The sequence below is a fragment of the Lytechinus variegatus genome, chromosome 16 (genome assembly GCF_018143015.1).
Source record: "Lytechinus variegatus isolate NC3 chromosome 16, Lvar_3.0, whole genome shotgun sequence".
Lineage (NCBI taxonomy): Eukaryota > Metazoa > Echinodermata > Echinoidea > Temnopleuroida > Toxopneustidae > Lytechinus > Lytechinus variegatus.
This window is the reverse complement of record NC_054755.1, coordinates 807,015-822,644: the sequence shown is the minus strand read 5'-3', so window position 1 is coordinate 822,644 and position 15,630 is coordinate 807,015. Positions and strand designations below refer to the sequence as shown.

The window sequence follows — 15,630 nt, the reverse complement described above, 5'->3', positions numbered from 1 at the left end:
CTCCAATATTTATTTTGCGTATGAAACAGAAAAACGCACTCCCAACCCCCTTGGGCCTCGTTTATAAAGACTCGTTATAGTAACAAATTTACTAAACAAACTGACGGATATCTTTATTTTTTAATTTATTAACAAGTCTTATGAAACGGGCCCCAGGTTTTTTCATGACATTCAGATCGCGGCGTTGGTCTTTGCGCACCGGAGTGGTACACACGTGTAAAACCACCGCAAACCTCATACAACTGGTCCACGATCGGACTTTGGAATAAATCACATTTTGCTCATTTTCGAACAATGTGAATGAGAAGTATCTTTTACTTGAGCCCCGTATCAATTGAAAGAAACCTAATGAAACAATTTTCGAAAGGCCAAATTACGTTTAAAATCGTAGCCAATCATACCATCATGCTGATTGAAAGTATCTTTTTTAGGCTTAGCAATTTTTTAAGTCAACAAGTTCCAAAGTTCTGCAATCTCACTTGATGGTTGAATCTACTTCAAACTTCTGACTTGTCTGTCGCTCTTCGTGACTCTGCTTTTCATGTAAACGAATAATTCTCAATCGCCGCAGGGGGGATTTTAATGGAACTTTCAATAAATTTCTGAAGTGAGCTCTCAAATTCTTACCTTTAATTATGATTATATCGCTAGTTATTTCACTGGATTTGAGTGATACTTCACATCAGTTTTAACAGAAGAAAAAAATTTTGAATTTCAAGAGAAAAATGTATATTGATAAGGAATTAGGCAGCAGCTCGCTCCCATAAGATCATGTGGAGAACCGAATTATAAGACTTTATATTTTCAATTGTTGATCATGTGATAGCATTCATAAAGGAAAACCTGGTGTGATTTAGCATTTCACAAATAATCAGTGCTTTTCACTAACATTTTTTCTTTGGGTATATAATATAGAATTAGTCGGTAAAAACCGCAGTTTTCAGGGGGGGGGGGTCCTTTCATAAAATGACCCGTCAGACGTTTCATCCGACAGTTGTCATAGTAACAGTGCTTCTTAGCCAATCAACATCAAGGAAAGTTGTCAGATCTGACAACTTGTCGGACACAAATGTTGATGAAACGCTCCCCAGGTCCGAAACATTGCTGGCAACCGACAGACATATAACGTTGTTTTTTTTTAATAGATAAACAAGTATATCTTATAGACCCATATTCTGATAGCAAGTTAAACTTAAACTCAGGTTAAAGTACGGATAGCAATTTGTTACACAAATCACTAACAGTATAGATATCACACTTCAGCTCACTTGACTCTCAAATCATTCATGATTGTCTAGGAAGTATAAATAGATGATTGTCTTCACCATCGATGAATCAGGAAAGAGCACAGTAAACATAAGAAGCATACATACAAATTACAAGAAATTACAAGTACGAGTACAAAGGAAAGGCTGCAAATCGCTGCTATTATAGCCCTGAATTTAGCTGGGCTGCCATATAGGCGCTGAAGCATTCAAGGAATGTTTTCTACCGGGTACCCATTCACCTTACCTGGATTGAGTGCAGCACAATGTAGGTAAACTTCTTACTGAAGGAAAACGCATCATGGCTAGGAATCGAACCCACGTCCCTCAGATTAAAAGACGAGTCTTAACCACTAGACGACGACGCCCCCATGTCAGTGACGTACCTAGGATTTTCCACAGGGGGGAATTCGTCCGCTCAAAAATTTGAAAAGCCCCCAAAAAAGGTCTTCAACCACAAATGAAAGAATTTTGTACCAGAATAAAAATTGACCAAAATAAAGGTCCTAAACAGGATATAAAGTGAAAAAAAATTGACAAGAAGCAAAAAAAAGGTCTTCAACTTCTCGTCAGTGGCGGGGGGGGGGGGCAGGGATAGGTCCCTTCCATGGGTTGTGACTCGTCAGGGGGCAGTCTGCCCCCCCCCCCCCGTAGATACGCTAGTGCCCCATGTTTCTTCAATGTATCGTCAATACCAAGATCAAAAGTGTTATATTTTTTAATTTGCAAATCTATCAGTAGAATATTTAATTGCGGTGAACGTAGATGAGTCTAATGAGCAGGCTTTGGTGACTAAACCAGATGAGCCACTACCTAAACATCCGGACGAAGGATGAGAACAGAAAAAAATGGAGTATACTTTTTGTTCTTTTCTCTATTTCTATTATTTCTTTTTATTTGGGCTAGATAATGAGCTTGTTAGGTGAAAATACCAGAGGTGGTTTTCACAGATTCCACACTTAATATGAGCTACTAAAAATCCTTATATCTGATTGGTTAAGAGTAAAGTAATCAGTAAAAATATAATATAAATATATATATATATGTATGTTTAGCTCACTCGAGTCATTTCTATGAATTCCCTCAAAATAGATATCCGCTCACTGAGGCTGCTTTCTACCGTCACTAATGCACCTAACCTTGAATTAACATAATACAGTCAACATGGTCAAGATGAAAAATTATAAACTTTCGGAGGGAAATGCCCCTTAAGCACCCTCTTTCAATATTTTAATTTACAGGAAATAAAAAGCATTAGAATACTAGTAAACCAAAAATATATACTGAGTATGAAAACATATATGCGAGAGATAAAATTTTGGCACTCGTAAAATTATTATCGATTCAGAAATACACGGAGATACTATGTAAAACGACATAATGCAACAAATCGAAGGCAAAGAGGAGAAGTATTGTTTAGCATCTAAGAATTATCATGAATTTACTCACTGACGGCAACAGATCAGTGGCGCAACGTGTTAAGATCTCGATACCGGCACAGCGAAAAAAAAAATGTCGCAGACGAATAAAGGCCTCCGCACACTTTGACGACTGGTCTACGATCCGAATTTTGAACAAATCGCAAGTTGCTTATATTCCGAAAATATTAATTAAAAAGTATGTTATCATTTCAGGTCACATTAACTGTACGACTGCTATTAACAATTTGGATGACTGCGAACCTCGTTTTTGAGTACTAAAAGGCCAGATGGGTTTCAAATCGTATATACGACTGCTATCATTACAACTAATTCAAATCGCTTTTATTTTAAGGATGGTGGCATTGTCACAGATATAAGCATGAATATTCGTACGATTATTCCGAACTTTGCTTTTCCATGTCTCAATATTCGCATCAAATTTTACGTTTCATTCCAAAATCGGGTCGAAAATCAATCTTAAATTGCTCTGGAATAAACTCCCAATTCATATCCAAAATGCTCCCTCTGTAGAAATTTTCAAATCGTCACTTAAAGCTCACCTTTTTTCATATTTTTTTTGATTGATTGACTGTATATTATTATAATCTGCCAACCTGCGCGCTTTGAAACACCAGTACAAAGCGCCCTGCAAATGTTATTATTATTAAAATATTGGTGAGATTGGAATGATTTAGGAACAGCAAAAAAAAGTGGGAGGATCCTGTCATTTCATTAACAAGGCAGCATGACAGAATCCAAAAAGGGCAAGGTAGCAGAGAAAGAATGCATGGGCTTTTTTTCTTATTTCAGCGGCAGCGATTCAATTATAAATTTAATTTGACTCGAACACTTCAATCACTCTCCACTAGTTTTTCAAAGATGGAATAGGGCCCACTTGGAGAATACTTCATAAGTGCTAAAGTGGCTACTCTGGAAAAATAAAACTTTATCATCTTTTTTTCTAAGTGACGATACACTGAAAAAAAAACTCCGGTGTTGAGTTAACACCAGCCTGGAATCTATACACGTCCACACCAGAGAAGTGTTAAACACCAGTTTAGTTTTGGTCTGACACCAGATATGTGATTATACAACACCAATTAGTATTAAAACAGCATCGGTTTGATTCCAAACTGGTGCTATTTCAATACTTCTCTGGTGTGGACATAATAGATTCCGTGCTGGTGTTAAATCAACACCGGAGATTTTGCCGTGTACGTGCGGAACACGATTAAACGATGAGGTGAATATTTCATCCATACACATTGTATGTTCAAAGAGAAAATGCGGACAATTATAAGAAAACAGAGCTGCCAACCTTTGAAAGTAAAAAGTAGTTATCAAGCAGCTCAAAAGTCATTATTTTGAGATAAAAATCATTATTTCGTACGAGCCCATGTGGTACTCTAAATTTCTTAGAAAAGGTAATGCATACATATTTATATAGAAGAACTAATGCACAATGCTCATAAATGTCAAGTTTGCCAACCCTACATGATGACTGTGAGGTATATTCATCCAGGGTGCGACATGCACAGTACTTTTGTGAAGCACTAACTAGCCTAGTCAGGCAAGTACATTCTACAACTGCGTAATGCATTACTATGTGAATATTTCAGAATGAATTTGGCACATTATGAATCATATTCATTAAGATAACTGTTTTAATTGAGACCTCGACTCCAGCTTCCTGAATTATACATATAACTTAAATTTTTGTTTGTTTCATTTAAACTAGGTAAAATAAAAATGCATTCAGCAAGTCCATAAAAACATACACAATAACATAAAGAACAGCAAAATAAATTTAGACATGATTGAATGTCAAAAGCAAAGTAGAGTAACATTATGAATATAACTTTTAATTACATGATTACACACACACACGCATCCCCAACACACATACACGCACACACAAAAAACGTGAGCACTATCATTTAATTTAAAGGGTTTTTTTAATTCGCATTTTCAAATATCGCAGTTATTTCCAAATCTGTTTTGAACTTAATTTAAAAGTTGCATGCTTGGATATAATCAATTATCACAATTTTTAACACAAATTTTTGTAGACGCCGAAATTTTCATGAATTCAGTTTATTCGAATAGTATACCTTCGCTATTGAAATTGTCATTAATACACTTTAAGGACAAATTTTAAGATGATTGTGTAAAGACCTATGTCTATTGTTCATTTTTATGTAAAATAATCAGTATCAAAATCAGCATCAACGAACTATTCCATTATAATACATAATACATAATTAAACAATTCATTTTCGACACAATTGAACCATAGCAATTATCAAAACCAAGTTCCTCGTCACCATTATCATCATCGCCGCCATCGTCAAAACCAGGGTAATGGTATATAGTAAAGTCACCATAAATTGTCATAATCAACGTCGCTAACTTCAACGCTTCCACAATCATTAACATCATTTTCACACACATCCTCATCACCACCACCACAAATATCATCAAAACCACAATTTTCATCATCATCACTGCCACCACCATCATCCACTATATTTGTATCCTATGTTTTTACTCATATTCTAATATAAAATGGTATAAGGTGTATTTCATTTTTCACTATTTTTCTTGTATTTTGGTACAGAATGGAAGACACAACTTTTGACCATTTTTTTTCCAAAGTATACATATGAAAATAAACTTTTTATTTATTGTTCCTGAAACTGTCATGTATGAAAGACTTAAAAAAATTCAAGAAAATATTGAATTTGAATTTTTAAGCTCATGTCCACCAACCTGTGGAATTGCCCACCACCATTTTCATCATCATCACTGCATCATAACCAACACAACCACCATCATCCCTATCATCCACTGTTTTTTGTTTCCCATGGTTTTAACTCAAATTCTCATAATTTCAATTATTGATTCATAAATGTACTACAGTATTCCATGGCATATTCCCTCTTAGAAAACTAATCACATTTTCAAAGTGCACGACATAAAATCAAAGGAATGTCCAAAGCTTATTACTGAAATTTATCAAGTATCTTCAGTATGGACTTAAGTTTTCATGATAGGACCACTAAATCCATCATTGAGGTTCATGTGAGTCTGATATCTAATGAGATTCGCAAAAGAAAACAAAAAGGTTCGGTGAAGTGGCAGTCATTTCTGAAATTTCCTGTTCTCTTCTTTGCTAATTTGTTCTATCATTGTAATCTCTTACTTTCTTTTATTTTCCTCATTTCCTTCTTTTTCCATCTTGGCTTTTAAAAGAGGAAGAGTGGGCAAAGAGTTCGAAGTGTCCATTGAAACTTTTCCATGAAACATTGAAGGCAACATGAAAAAATTTCAACAACTATGTACCGAGCTATGAAGAGTGAAATAGAATTTTAAAAAAGACTGCTGAAGTTTCAACTATGTTTTAATGTTTCGAAACCAAATGATGAAAATTGTAACAAAATCTGATATGCACCAAAAAGCATTTTACACAATAAGTGAAAATATTATGTTAATCAATGTTTTCATGCACTATGCATTCAAAATAAAACTTGATCCATTTACGACATTTGGCATTTGATGAGGCTTAAACTCGTGTACTTCCCCACGCACTATCTTCAAACAATCATAACGATGACACGCATGATTGTCTAAGTCCATGTAAATGGGGAAAAATAGGCCTTTTATACATAGATATGTGCCATAACAGTCTAATCAAGTGCTAAGAGATTCATATTTTTTCTATTTAGTTTCAATTAAATTCTGTGTCAAAAAGTATAATGTGCCTTTACTGGCTTATGCTTGATGACAACATCAATAGGAATATCAAATGTTAGCTAAAGAGTTGGAGTTCTGGTTTAGAAATCTTATTTTTTAGAAAATGAATGGAGCAATCCTAAAGGGATTATCACATGCCAAAATGCTTATTTAGAACAATACAGTTTAATTAAAATAATTAAGGATTGGTTAAAATCACATTCATATCAGCACCACATGCTCTTCCTTGTGTATTTAACACAGGAAACAAATTTTAGGACCACTCTACAAACGGGTAATTTTTCTGATCTTTGTTTGTCTCATTATTCTGTAATTATACATTTTCCTGAAAAATCGTTTGGCAGGTATGATTTTTTTAAACTTTTTTTTTTATTCTGTGAACATTGAATTTTCTGTTGTTACCATTACCAGATTATATCTTTAATGTTGATCACTTCAGCTGATAAAATTAAGAAAACACTATTAATAGCCAGACATGATTAGTCATATCCATTTAAATGTCATACTTTCCCTCTAGTCTCTTTTAAAGAGTTAAAATGGTGAAAATTTTATCTTCCTTATTCTACAAGAAATTAAACAATCAACCTTAACTTTCTGTATCCTGGCTGCAGAATGCTATGTAAAGTGATTAGTTACATATAATACATTATAGATGCCTTGAGGGGCCTGATGAACATGGAAACAGATATTGACCACAATATATTCATTTGGTCTAATTGCAAATTGATTTACACTACTTGGTATTAATACCCATTTAGCCTGATTCTCATTTAGTCTAATTTGCACTTTATCTACAAGTTATCAGTTTTAACTTCATCAAATGAAAATTTGGCTCATTAACAGTTTATCCAAATTATTTACACAAGACAATGTATGCTGGTGGACAACAAGAACTTTCAACGGAAGTACACCTTTCACAACACATCCAGGTACTTGGAAGGCAATTCCTGCTATCAATAGTTGATATCGCTGAATATGTGCATATATGCAACATAAAGGAAAATTCTAACTATGATCCGATCCAGCAATAGCGAGTTTTCGATTTGCACGTCGACTAGTGGACTACGGCGAAAGTGCGTCATAATAGTCTGCTTTGTGTTTACGGTATCAAAATCGCTGGAGTAAATCACCACGTGGCTTCAATCAATGGGCAAGGATTTGATTGCTCGTTTACTACATCTCGAACGAGCATGATCTGAGCGAAATCCACGGTCGTCATGAAGTTGACGTGTCAGGAATGGCTTGCACATGCTCAGTGTCTTCCAATCATGTGCTCGACTGACTTTGTATACCATAAACACAAAGCAGACTATTATGACATACTTTTGTCGCAGTCCACTAGTCAACGTGCAAATCGAAAACTCCCTAATATTACATAATATGGACTTTTTATCTAACTTTAATTAGGAGGCCCAGAAAATTGATCTCAGAACCATTGAAGTGTTTATTACACTCACTTTACCTTGGTCAGTAATGGAATTTGTAATCAATCGCAAAGTGGAAGAGTGTATCATTGTCATTGTTTCATAATCATGATAATATTAATAATGTTAGCTTCCTGAGAAGCTCTCATGTCTATCTAGTACAACACTCATAGGCCTATCACTTACATAATACATACAAAAAAGGTGAAAAAGGGTCAACTAGAACAATGATATTGTAAAATATGCTAATAACAAATACAAAGGAAATAACTTCATATCAGTTGCTAATAACTGAAAGAAAACTATGTTAAAATAACTGAGAAAAAGGGACATTATAGAATTACAAAGGGAAGATATGATTTAAAGGTCAAGTCCACCTCAGAAAAAATTTGATTTGAATCAATAGAGAAAAATCAGACAAGCACAATGCTGAAAATTTCATCAAAATCGGATGTAAAACAAGAAAGTTATGACATTTCAAAGTTTCGCTTATTTTCAACAAAATAGTTATACGAACGAGCCAGTTACATCCAAATGAGAGAGTCGATGATGTCATTCACTCACTATTTCTTTTGTTTTTTTATTTCTTGAATTATACAATATTTCAATTTTTACGAATTTGACGATTAGGACCTCCTTGCCTGAAGCACAAAACAATAAAATAATGGAATTCCACCTGTTCAGAGAGGAATGAATCTTCATTTCACATGACAATGACGAGAAAATAGAAATATTTCCTATAATAAAATACAAAAGAAATAGTGAGTGATGTCATCAACTCTCTCATTTGAATGGAACTGGCTTGTTCATATAACTATTTTGTTGAAAATAAGCGAAACTTTACAATGCTATAACTTTTTTATTTTACATCCGATTTTGATGAAATTTTCAGTGTTATGCTTGCTGAATTTTTCTCTTTTTATTCAAATCAAGTTTTTGTTGGGGTGGACTTGTCCTTTAAGTATAGTGCCTGAAATAATAATGGGGGGGGGACCTTGATCGAGTGAGATATGGATTTTATTTAAAGAAATTGGCCATTTTGTCTTACGTCCAATTGGATTTTACACAATTGGCTTAATATTCACTTGGTCTTATACCATTAGTCTACAAGTATATGATTAGCTGAAATGCCCATGACCCAATTTTCATTTGACAAAATAAGAAAAAAGGCAGACAAAGGAGAAATTGACTATAAGATGGGAATCAGTCTAAATAGCACTTTGTCGGAGTATTAGACCAAATGGCAATTGGGCCAAATTAATAGAAGACCAAGTGGGTTTAGCCATGAAGGTGTTTAAATGTCTGCATAGGATTTTCACTCATGTTCTACAAATAGCAAAATTCTTTACCTTGAGAAAGCTCTAAATACTTATCACACAGCTTTAACTGATACTGTCAACTTTGAGCCTGCATACATTCGTAATTCCGAAGCTTCGTTATTTCAAAGGTTGGTATATCCCAAGGTTCGTAATTCCGAAGGTTCGTTAGTCCGAAAACGAAATGAGGTTTGCAATTCCAAAGGTTTGTTAGTCCAAAAACGAAATGAGGTTCGTAATTCCGAAGGTTCATTAATCCGAAAACGAAATCAGGTTTGCGATTCCGAAGGTTCGTTCGTCGAAAAACGAAATGATTAATAAACCTAATTTCGTTTTCAGATAACAAACCTTCAGAACAACAAACCCTATTTCGTTTTCGGATTAACGAACCTTCGCAAGGTCAAACCTTATTTCGTTTTTGGATTATCGAACCATCGGAATAACGTCACAAATGTTTGGATTAACGAACCCTTTTACGTTGTCGGATTAACAAACATAGAGGTATGGGCAATTTACGTGTTTCGAATTACGAACCTTCGGAATTAAGAACCTTCGGAATTACGAACCTTCAGAGTTACGAAGTGTAACCCTTTGAGCCAGCATCTGCTTTTTCTATTTACCTAATTAGGCTCTGAAGTAAAACTACCCCCAAAAGCAACAACAGCCCCAACAAATCAAATTATCCCATCCTCACTCTGATTTGGCATGCTCTGTTCCCTTGTAGAGTCTAAATGAAGGAAATACTGCTTCAAAGTGCCAAACAGATTCTGTATATTGTTTCATTATTTTATTTTTCTTGGTGATTTGTTGAAAGAGTTTGACAATTGGAGACCTAACGTGTTCTTGCTACCCCTCGCCAACTAAAAATGAATTTTAAATAATTTTCACAAGAGGGAGCTGTTCCTCTCAAAAATACAGATGTCTGTGTCATGCTTACATTGGACACTGTCTAGTAATTTCATATCCTGAAAATTGTTAGAAATGATCATGCCTCATATGGGGGAGGCAGAATATAATAATAATTATAATAATCTGGTTTTATTCTTTTAATAATGAGCTTAAGACATACAATGCACATATCAAAGCACTTACAGATTTATTATAATACAATAATAATAATATAGGGTATTTATATTGCGCACATATCCACCTTGTTAGGTGCTCAAGGCACTCGTATATTACCCAGCTAAGCTAGGCGTTCATAGCGCACACAGCTTTTTAAGGAATTACTTCCTACCGTTACCCATTTACCTCACCTGGGTTGAGTGCAGCACATTGTGGATCAGTTTCTTGCTGAAGCAAATTATGCCATGGCTGGGATTCGAACCCACGACCCTCTGTTTCAAAGTCCGAAGACTAATCCACTGGGCCACAATGCTCAACATTATTACTCTGTTCATCGTTTTCAATTAGTCATACCCTCACACAACGAATACACATCTTTCACTCCGTTGGAGTATTCCATATTATTAATGGCCCGAATTCACAAAGGTGGTTTTGAAAACCCAGGAGTCCATGGTTTATGCAGATTTCCTGTATAAATAACGATTATTTTACTGCGATATTAAAGAATGTCCAATGCTGATGAGCACTTTTGTCACAATGCGCCAAATTGACTCCTGTTGCCATGGTTATCCACGCTATTTTATTAATGAGTCTATTGTTCTGAATAATGAGTCCACTCTTCGAACAGTGGACTCATGAATAAAATAGCATATCCAACCATGGAAACAGGTGTCAATTTTGTGCACTGTGACAAAATCGCACATCAGCATTGGACATGTTTTATACACGCACCCGATACGCGATAAATTAAGTGTAATTTATACAGGAAATCTGCATAAACCATGGATTCAACAGTGGGTTTTCAAGACCACCTTTGTGAATTCGGGCCAATGAGATATGTCATATAAAAGAGATTGTGAGAGGACATACCTGACATATACTCCCGGGTTTAGTGAAGTAACTTTCTTATGAAGACCATCAGCCATCACTATAGTGAAAATAGATTCTTCATCCTTACCGTACTGAAAGTAAAAAAAGTTGTTATTAAATTTGATTAGTTATTCCATATTCTAATTAATAATTATACTTAATTATACTTGCTTATATAGCGCTTAATACTTACTTTGTCAGAAGTCTCTAAGCGCTCTACAGTATATGCAGCATAATCACCCTGGCTTTAGCAGTGCAGCTGTTACGCGCACTGCGTTTCGAGGAATAAATTCCTGCCAGGTACCCATTTACCTCACCTGGGTTGAGAGCAGCACATTGTGGATCAATAACTATGTGGTATCACTGTGATTTTGAAAGCTAAATCTAACCTGAGTATGGTGGTGAGTTCGATTCCACTCCAACTGATATTTTGCACAGAAAGTAAGTAGGTTAAATGTGACATTTTAGGACTATTTTCTTGAGAATCTTACTCATTTTTTTAAATTACTTGCAATTTGACTTCCAACGAAAAGTGGTAATATTAGCTACATAACAACACAATTTTTTGTGCCAATGGTATATCAAGCAGTTTCCCTTTTTTTTTAACTCATATGAACCAGTATTTTCCATTGTTATCTATAGTGTTTTAGCAATGCATTGAAAAGGCTTATTTGGTCTGCATCAATTGCCTGTTCAACACTAGAGCATATTCCTTAAAGGACCAAAATCTGACGAATACCCAATAGGCTCCTTGTACAAATTTGCTTTTCAATATGAGACTGTATTCAACAGCACATTGATACTTAATGACATCATAATGAACTCCATTTAAGTTACATTTCTACCATGACCTTATGAAGTGAGGCCATATATGACTTGCTCAATCAAAATTTTCCTTTTTTTGTTGGGGGGAGGGAGGGGGTGGGATAGATAATAATAAATATATTGGATGGCTATACTTCAAGGAATACCAGAAATGTTCCACTCATTATGGCTGATATTTCACTCATCTGTGATTATTAGAATATTTGCATGAGCTCTTTGAATATTTCTGGTATTCCATTCTCAGAGGTGCCAACCAGAAAAAGAACATTTCAGTATTTTCAAAGCTGAAAATCAGTATTTCGGTGAGGAAATCAGTATTTCCAAAGAATACCATAGGACCACATGTAAAGCTGAAACTTAAGAAATCAGTATTTTACATGAAACTATCAGTTTTCTTCTCATTTTTCAGTACTAAATACTGGAAATCAGTACTACTTGACAGCTCTGCATTCTGAGCCATCTAATATTATAAATATAAATTCCAGAGTCAACGTCATTATATTGCATTGGAATACCAAGATAGATGTGGATCTCATTTCATCACCTATTATAGGGAACCATATCAGGTGGTTATCACCTATTAAATGTAGCAAAGAATAGGCCTAATTGGAATCTAAACATAGACCCGGTCATTACCTCCATGTCCACTCCTGCTGCATTGAACTGAACTGGACTAATGTGCTTTGTTTCTATGGTAACCCCATCATAGAAGAAGCCTCGGATTAGACCGCCTTCATACGCTTCCAGCTGACCCAAAGAAGGGATGACGCTCTTTTCAAGAAGGACGCTGGGTGTTCTGTTTAAAGCATCATCTTGCTCAAGTTTCTAATTTAAGAAATGAGCAAAATTATCAGTTATACAATTTTCAGTTTTCAAAAGTCAAAGGAAGTCATAATATAAATTTAGCATCATTCTCAGAGGTACATAACAACATATAACTAGCACATCAATTATGTGGAGCTCATCCGGCATCTCGCAACAAACTTTAACACAACTTTAATTTCAGCCCAGTTGACACTGTAGTGAATTATATTGGTGACATAAATTGAGGATATAGAATTGAAATTGATGAAGAAATGACATAGAAGCATTTTTTGTGATCTATGAATAAATTTCATATGAATTAAGTATTAATAATTATCTAGTCAAGTTTCTTAACTCTGTGTGGAACCTTGGTGAACCTAATGTAGCTCTCAGATGGAACAAAAATAACCAATGTCAATCAACAAATAAATAAGTAATTTTTGTGAGTTTTGGGAATATATGAATAAATTAGCATATTTAATGAGTTTCAAAATTCTATGTTGAAATTTTGTATCACCACCTCGAGCTATTATATAAAGCAAACAAAATTGAAATTGATCAACAAATGAAGAAAAAACATTTCTTTGTAATTCTGTGTAGAAGTTTGGTGAACCTCATAAAGTTCTACAAAATGGAAGAAGAAAAAAAGTAAAAATCGGTCAACAATTAAAGAAAAAGCATTTTATGTGAATTTTTAAAAATAAGAATAAATTAATTTCCCATAAATTAGCATAAAAATTGTTCTAATCAAAATTTCAAAATTCTGTGTAGAAGATTGGTGAACCTCATGAAGCTCTACAGGATGAAGAAAAAAATAAAAATCGTTCCACAAATAAAGAAAAAGAATCATTCTATGTGAATTTTTAAAAATATGCATAAATTAATTTTGCATAAATTAGCATAACAAGTGGAATGCCTCTGGCCGTCTCACCTGCATCACGCGGTTCAATATAGCAGCAGTGCTGACTTTGAATACTACTCTAACTCACACAAGATGTTCAGTGATACATGGTTACTCTTATGTCCACTTTTTATGAACGAGACCAATAAACTTACAGAGATATGATGGTTATTCAACAAAAAACCCCAACATAGCCAAAGTTCATTGACCTTACATGACCTTTGACCTTGATCATGTGACCTGAAACTCGCACAGGATGTTCAGTGATACTTGATTACTCTTATGTACAAGTTTCATGAATCAGATCCATAAACTTTCAAAGTTATGATGGTAATTCAACAGATACACCCAATTCGGCCAAAGTTCATTGACCTTTGACCTTGGTCATGTGACCTGAAACGCGCACAGGATGTTCAGTGATATTTGATTACTCATATGTCCAAGTTTATTGAACTAGACTAATAAACTTTCAAAGTTATGATGGTAATTCAACAGATACCCCCGATTCGGCCAAAGTTCATTGACCCTAAATGACCTTTGACCTTAATCATGAGATCTGAAACTTGCACAAAATGTTCAGTGATGCTTGATTACTATTATGTCCAAGTTTCATGAATCAGATCCATAAACTTTCAAAGTTATGATGGGAATTCAACAGATATCCCCAATTCGGCCAAAGTTCATTGACCCTAAATGACCTTTGACCTTGGTCATGTGACGTAAAACTCATGCAGGATATTCAGTGATACTTGATTAACCTTATGTCCAAGTTTCATGAACTAGGTCTATATATTTTCTAAGTTATGATGACATTTCAAAAACTTAACCTCAGGTTAAGATTTCGATGTTGATTCCTCCAACATGGTCTAAGTTCATTGACCCTAAATGACCTTTGACCTTGGTCATGTGACATGAAACTCTAATAGGATGTTCAGTAATACTTGATTAACCTTATGGCCAAGTTTCATGAACTAGGTCCATATACTTTCTAAGTTATGATGTCATTTCAAAAACTTAACCTCAGGTTAAGATTTGATGTTGACGCCGCCGCCGCCGCCGCCGCCGCCGTCGGAAAAGCGGCGCCTATAGTCTCACTCTGCTTCGCAGGTGAGACAAAAATTGTTCTAGTCAAAATTTCAAAATTCTGTGTAGAAGATTGGTGAACCTCATGAAGCTCTACCAGATGGAAGAAAAAAAAAAAAAATCGGTCAACAAATAAAGAAGCATTTTATGTGAATTTTTCAAAATTTGCATAAATTAGCATAAAAATTGTTCTGGTCAAAATTTCAAAATTCTGTGTAGAAGTTTGGTGAACCTCATGAAGCTCTACCAGATGGAAGCAAAAAATTCAAAATCGGTCAACAAATAAAGAAGCATTTTTTGTGAATTTTGAAAAATGCGCATAAATTAGCATATTTAATGAATTTCAAAATTCTGTGTAGAAGTTTTGAATCCCCCACCTAGTGCTATCATATAAAGCAAACAGAATTGAAATCGGACTTGAAATGGCGAAGTAGTAGCATTATGATATTGTGGACGGACGACGGACGCCACGCCACGGCACGGCATAAGCTCATCTTGCCCTTCGGGCCGGATGAGCTAAAAATGAAATGAAATCTTCAGGGCATTCCATAAAACTTTTGATAAGGTGATATGACTTTATTAGAGACTGGACTATGGCAAGCCAAATGTGTGTTTTCGGGGTGTTTTTCTAATTGCTTAATACTTAAGAGTGAAACTATGTGATATTAATATCAAAATCTGCAACTATTCAGATCACACTACAATTATTTGAAATACAGTGATACTTGTGAAACAGGATTAGCAGAAATTTTGTGAAACAAAAGAAAAGGAAATCAATGTAAACAATTTGGCCCTAAATAAGTCCCCCCCCCCCTAGTCATGAGATGAGTGCAACCTTATCTTTCCAGACAAAATAATAGAGGCACATAGATGTAATAAAGACTAAATTCTACTAAAAAAATT

General features: G+C 34.8%; 1 protein-coding gene across 2 annotated transcripts in view; it reads right to left on the bottom strand.

Annotated features, from left to right (window-relative positions):
* Positions 1–15,630, bottom strand: part of LOC121429718 (uncharacterized protein C5orf34 homolog) — a 50,751-nt gene that overhangs the window by 18,095 nt on the left and 17,026 nt on the right. For both annotated transcript variants that reach the window (XM_041626909.1, XM_041626908.1), the window contains exons 7-8: positions 12,576–12,764; positions 11,115–11,206 (exon numbers count right to left, since the gene is read on the bottom strand). In XM_041626909.1, coding sequence (XP_041482843.1) covers positions 11,115–11,206; positions 12,576–12,764 — 281 coding nt within the window. The remainder of the gene's footprint in view (positions 1–11,114; positions 11,207–12,575; positions 12,765–15,630) is intronic.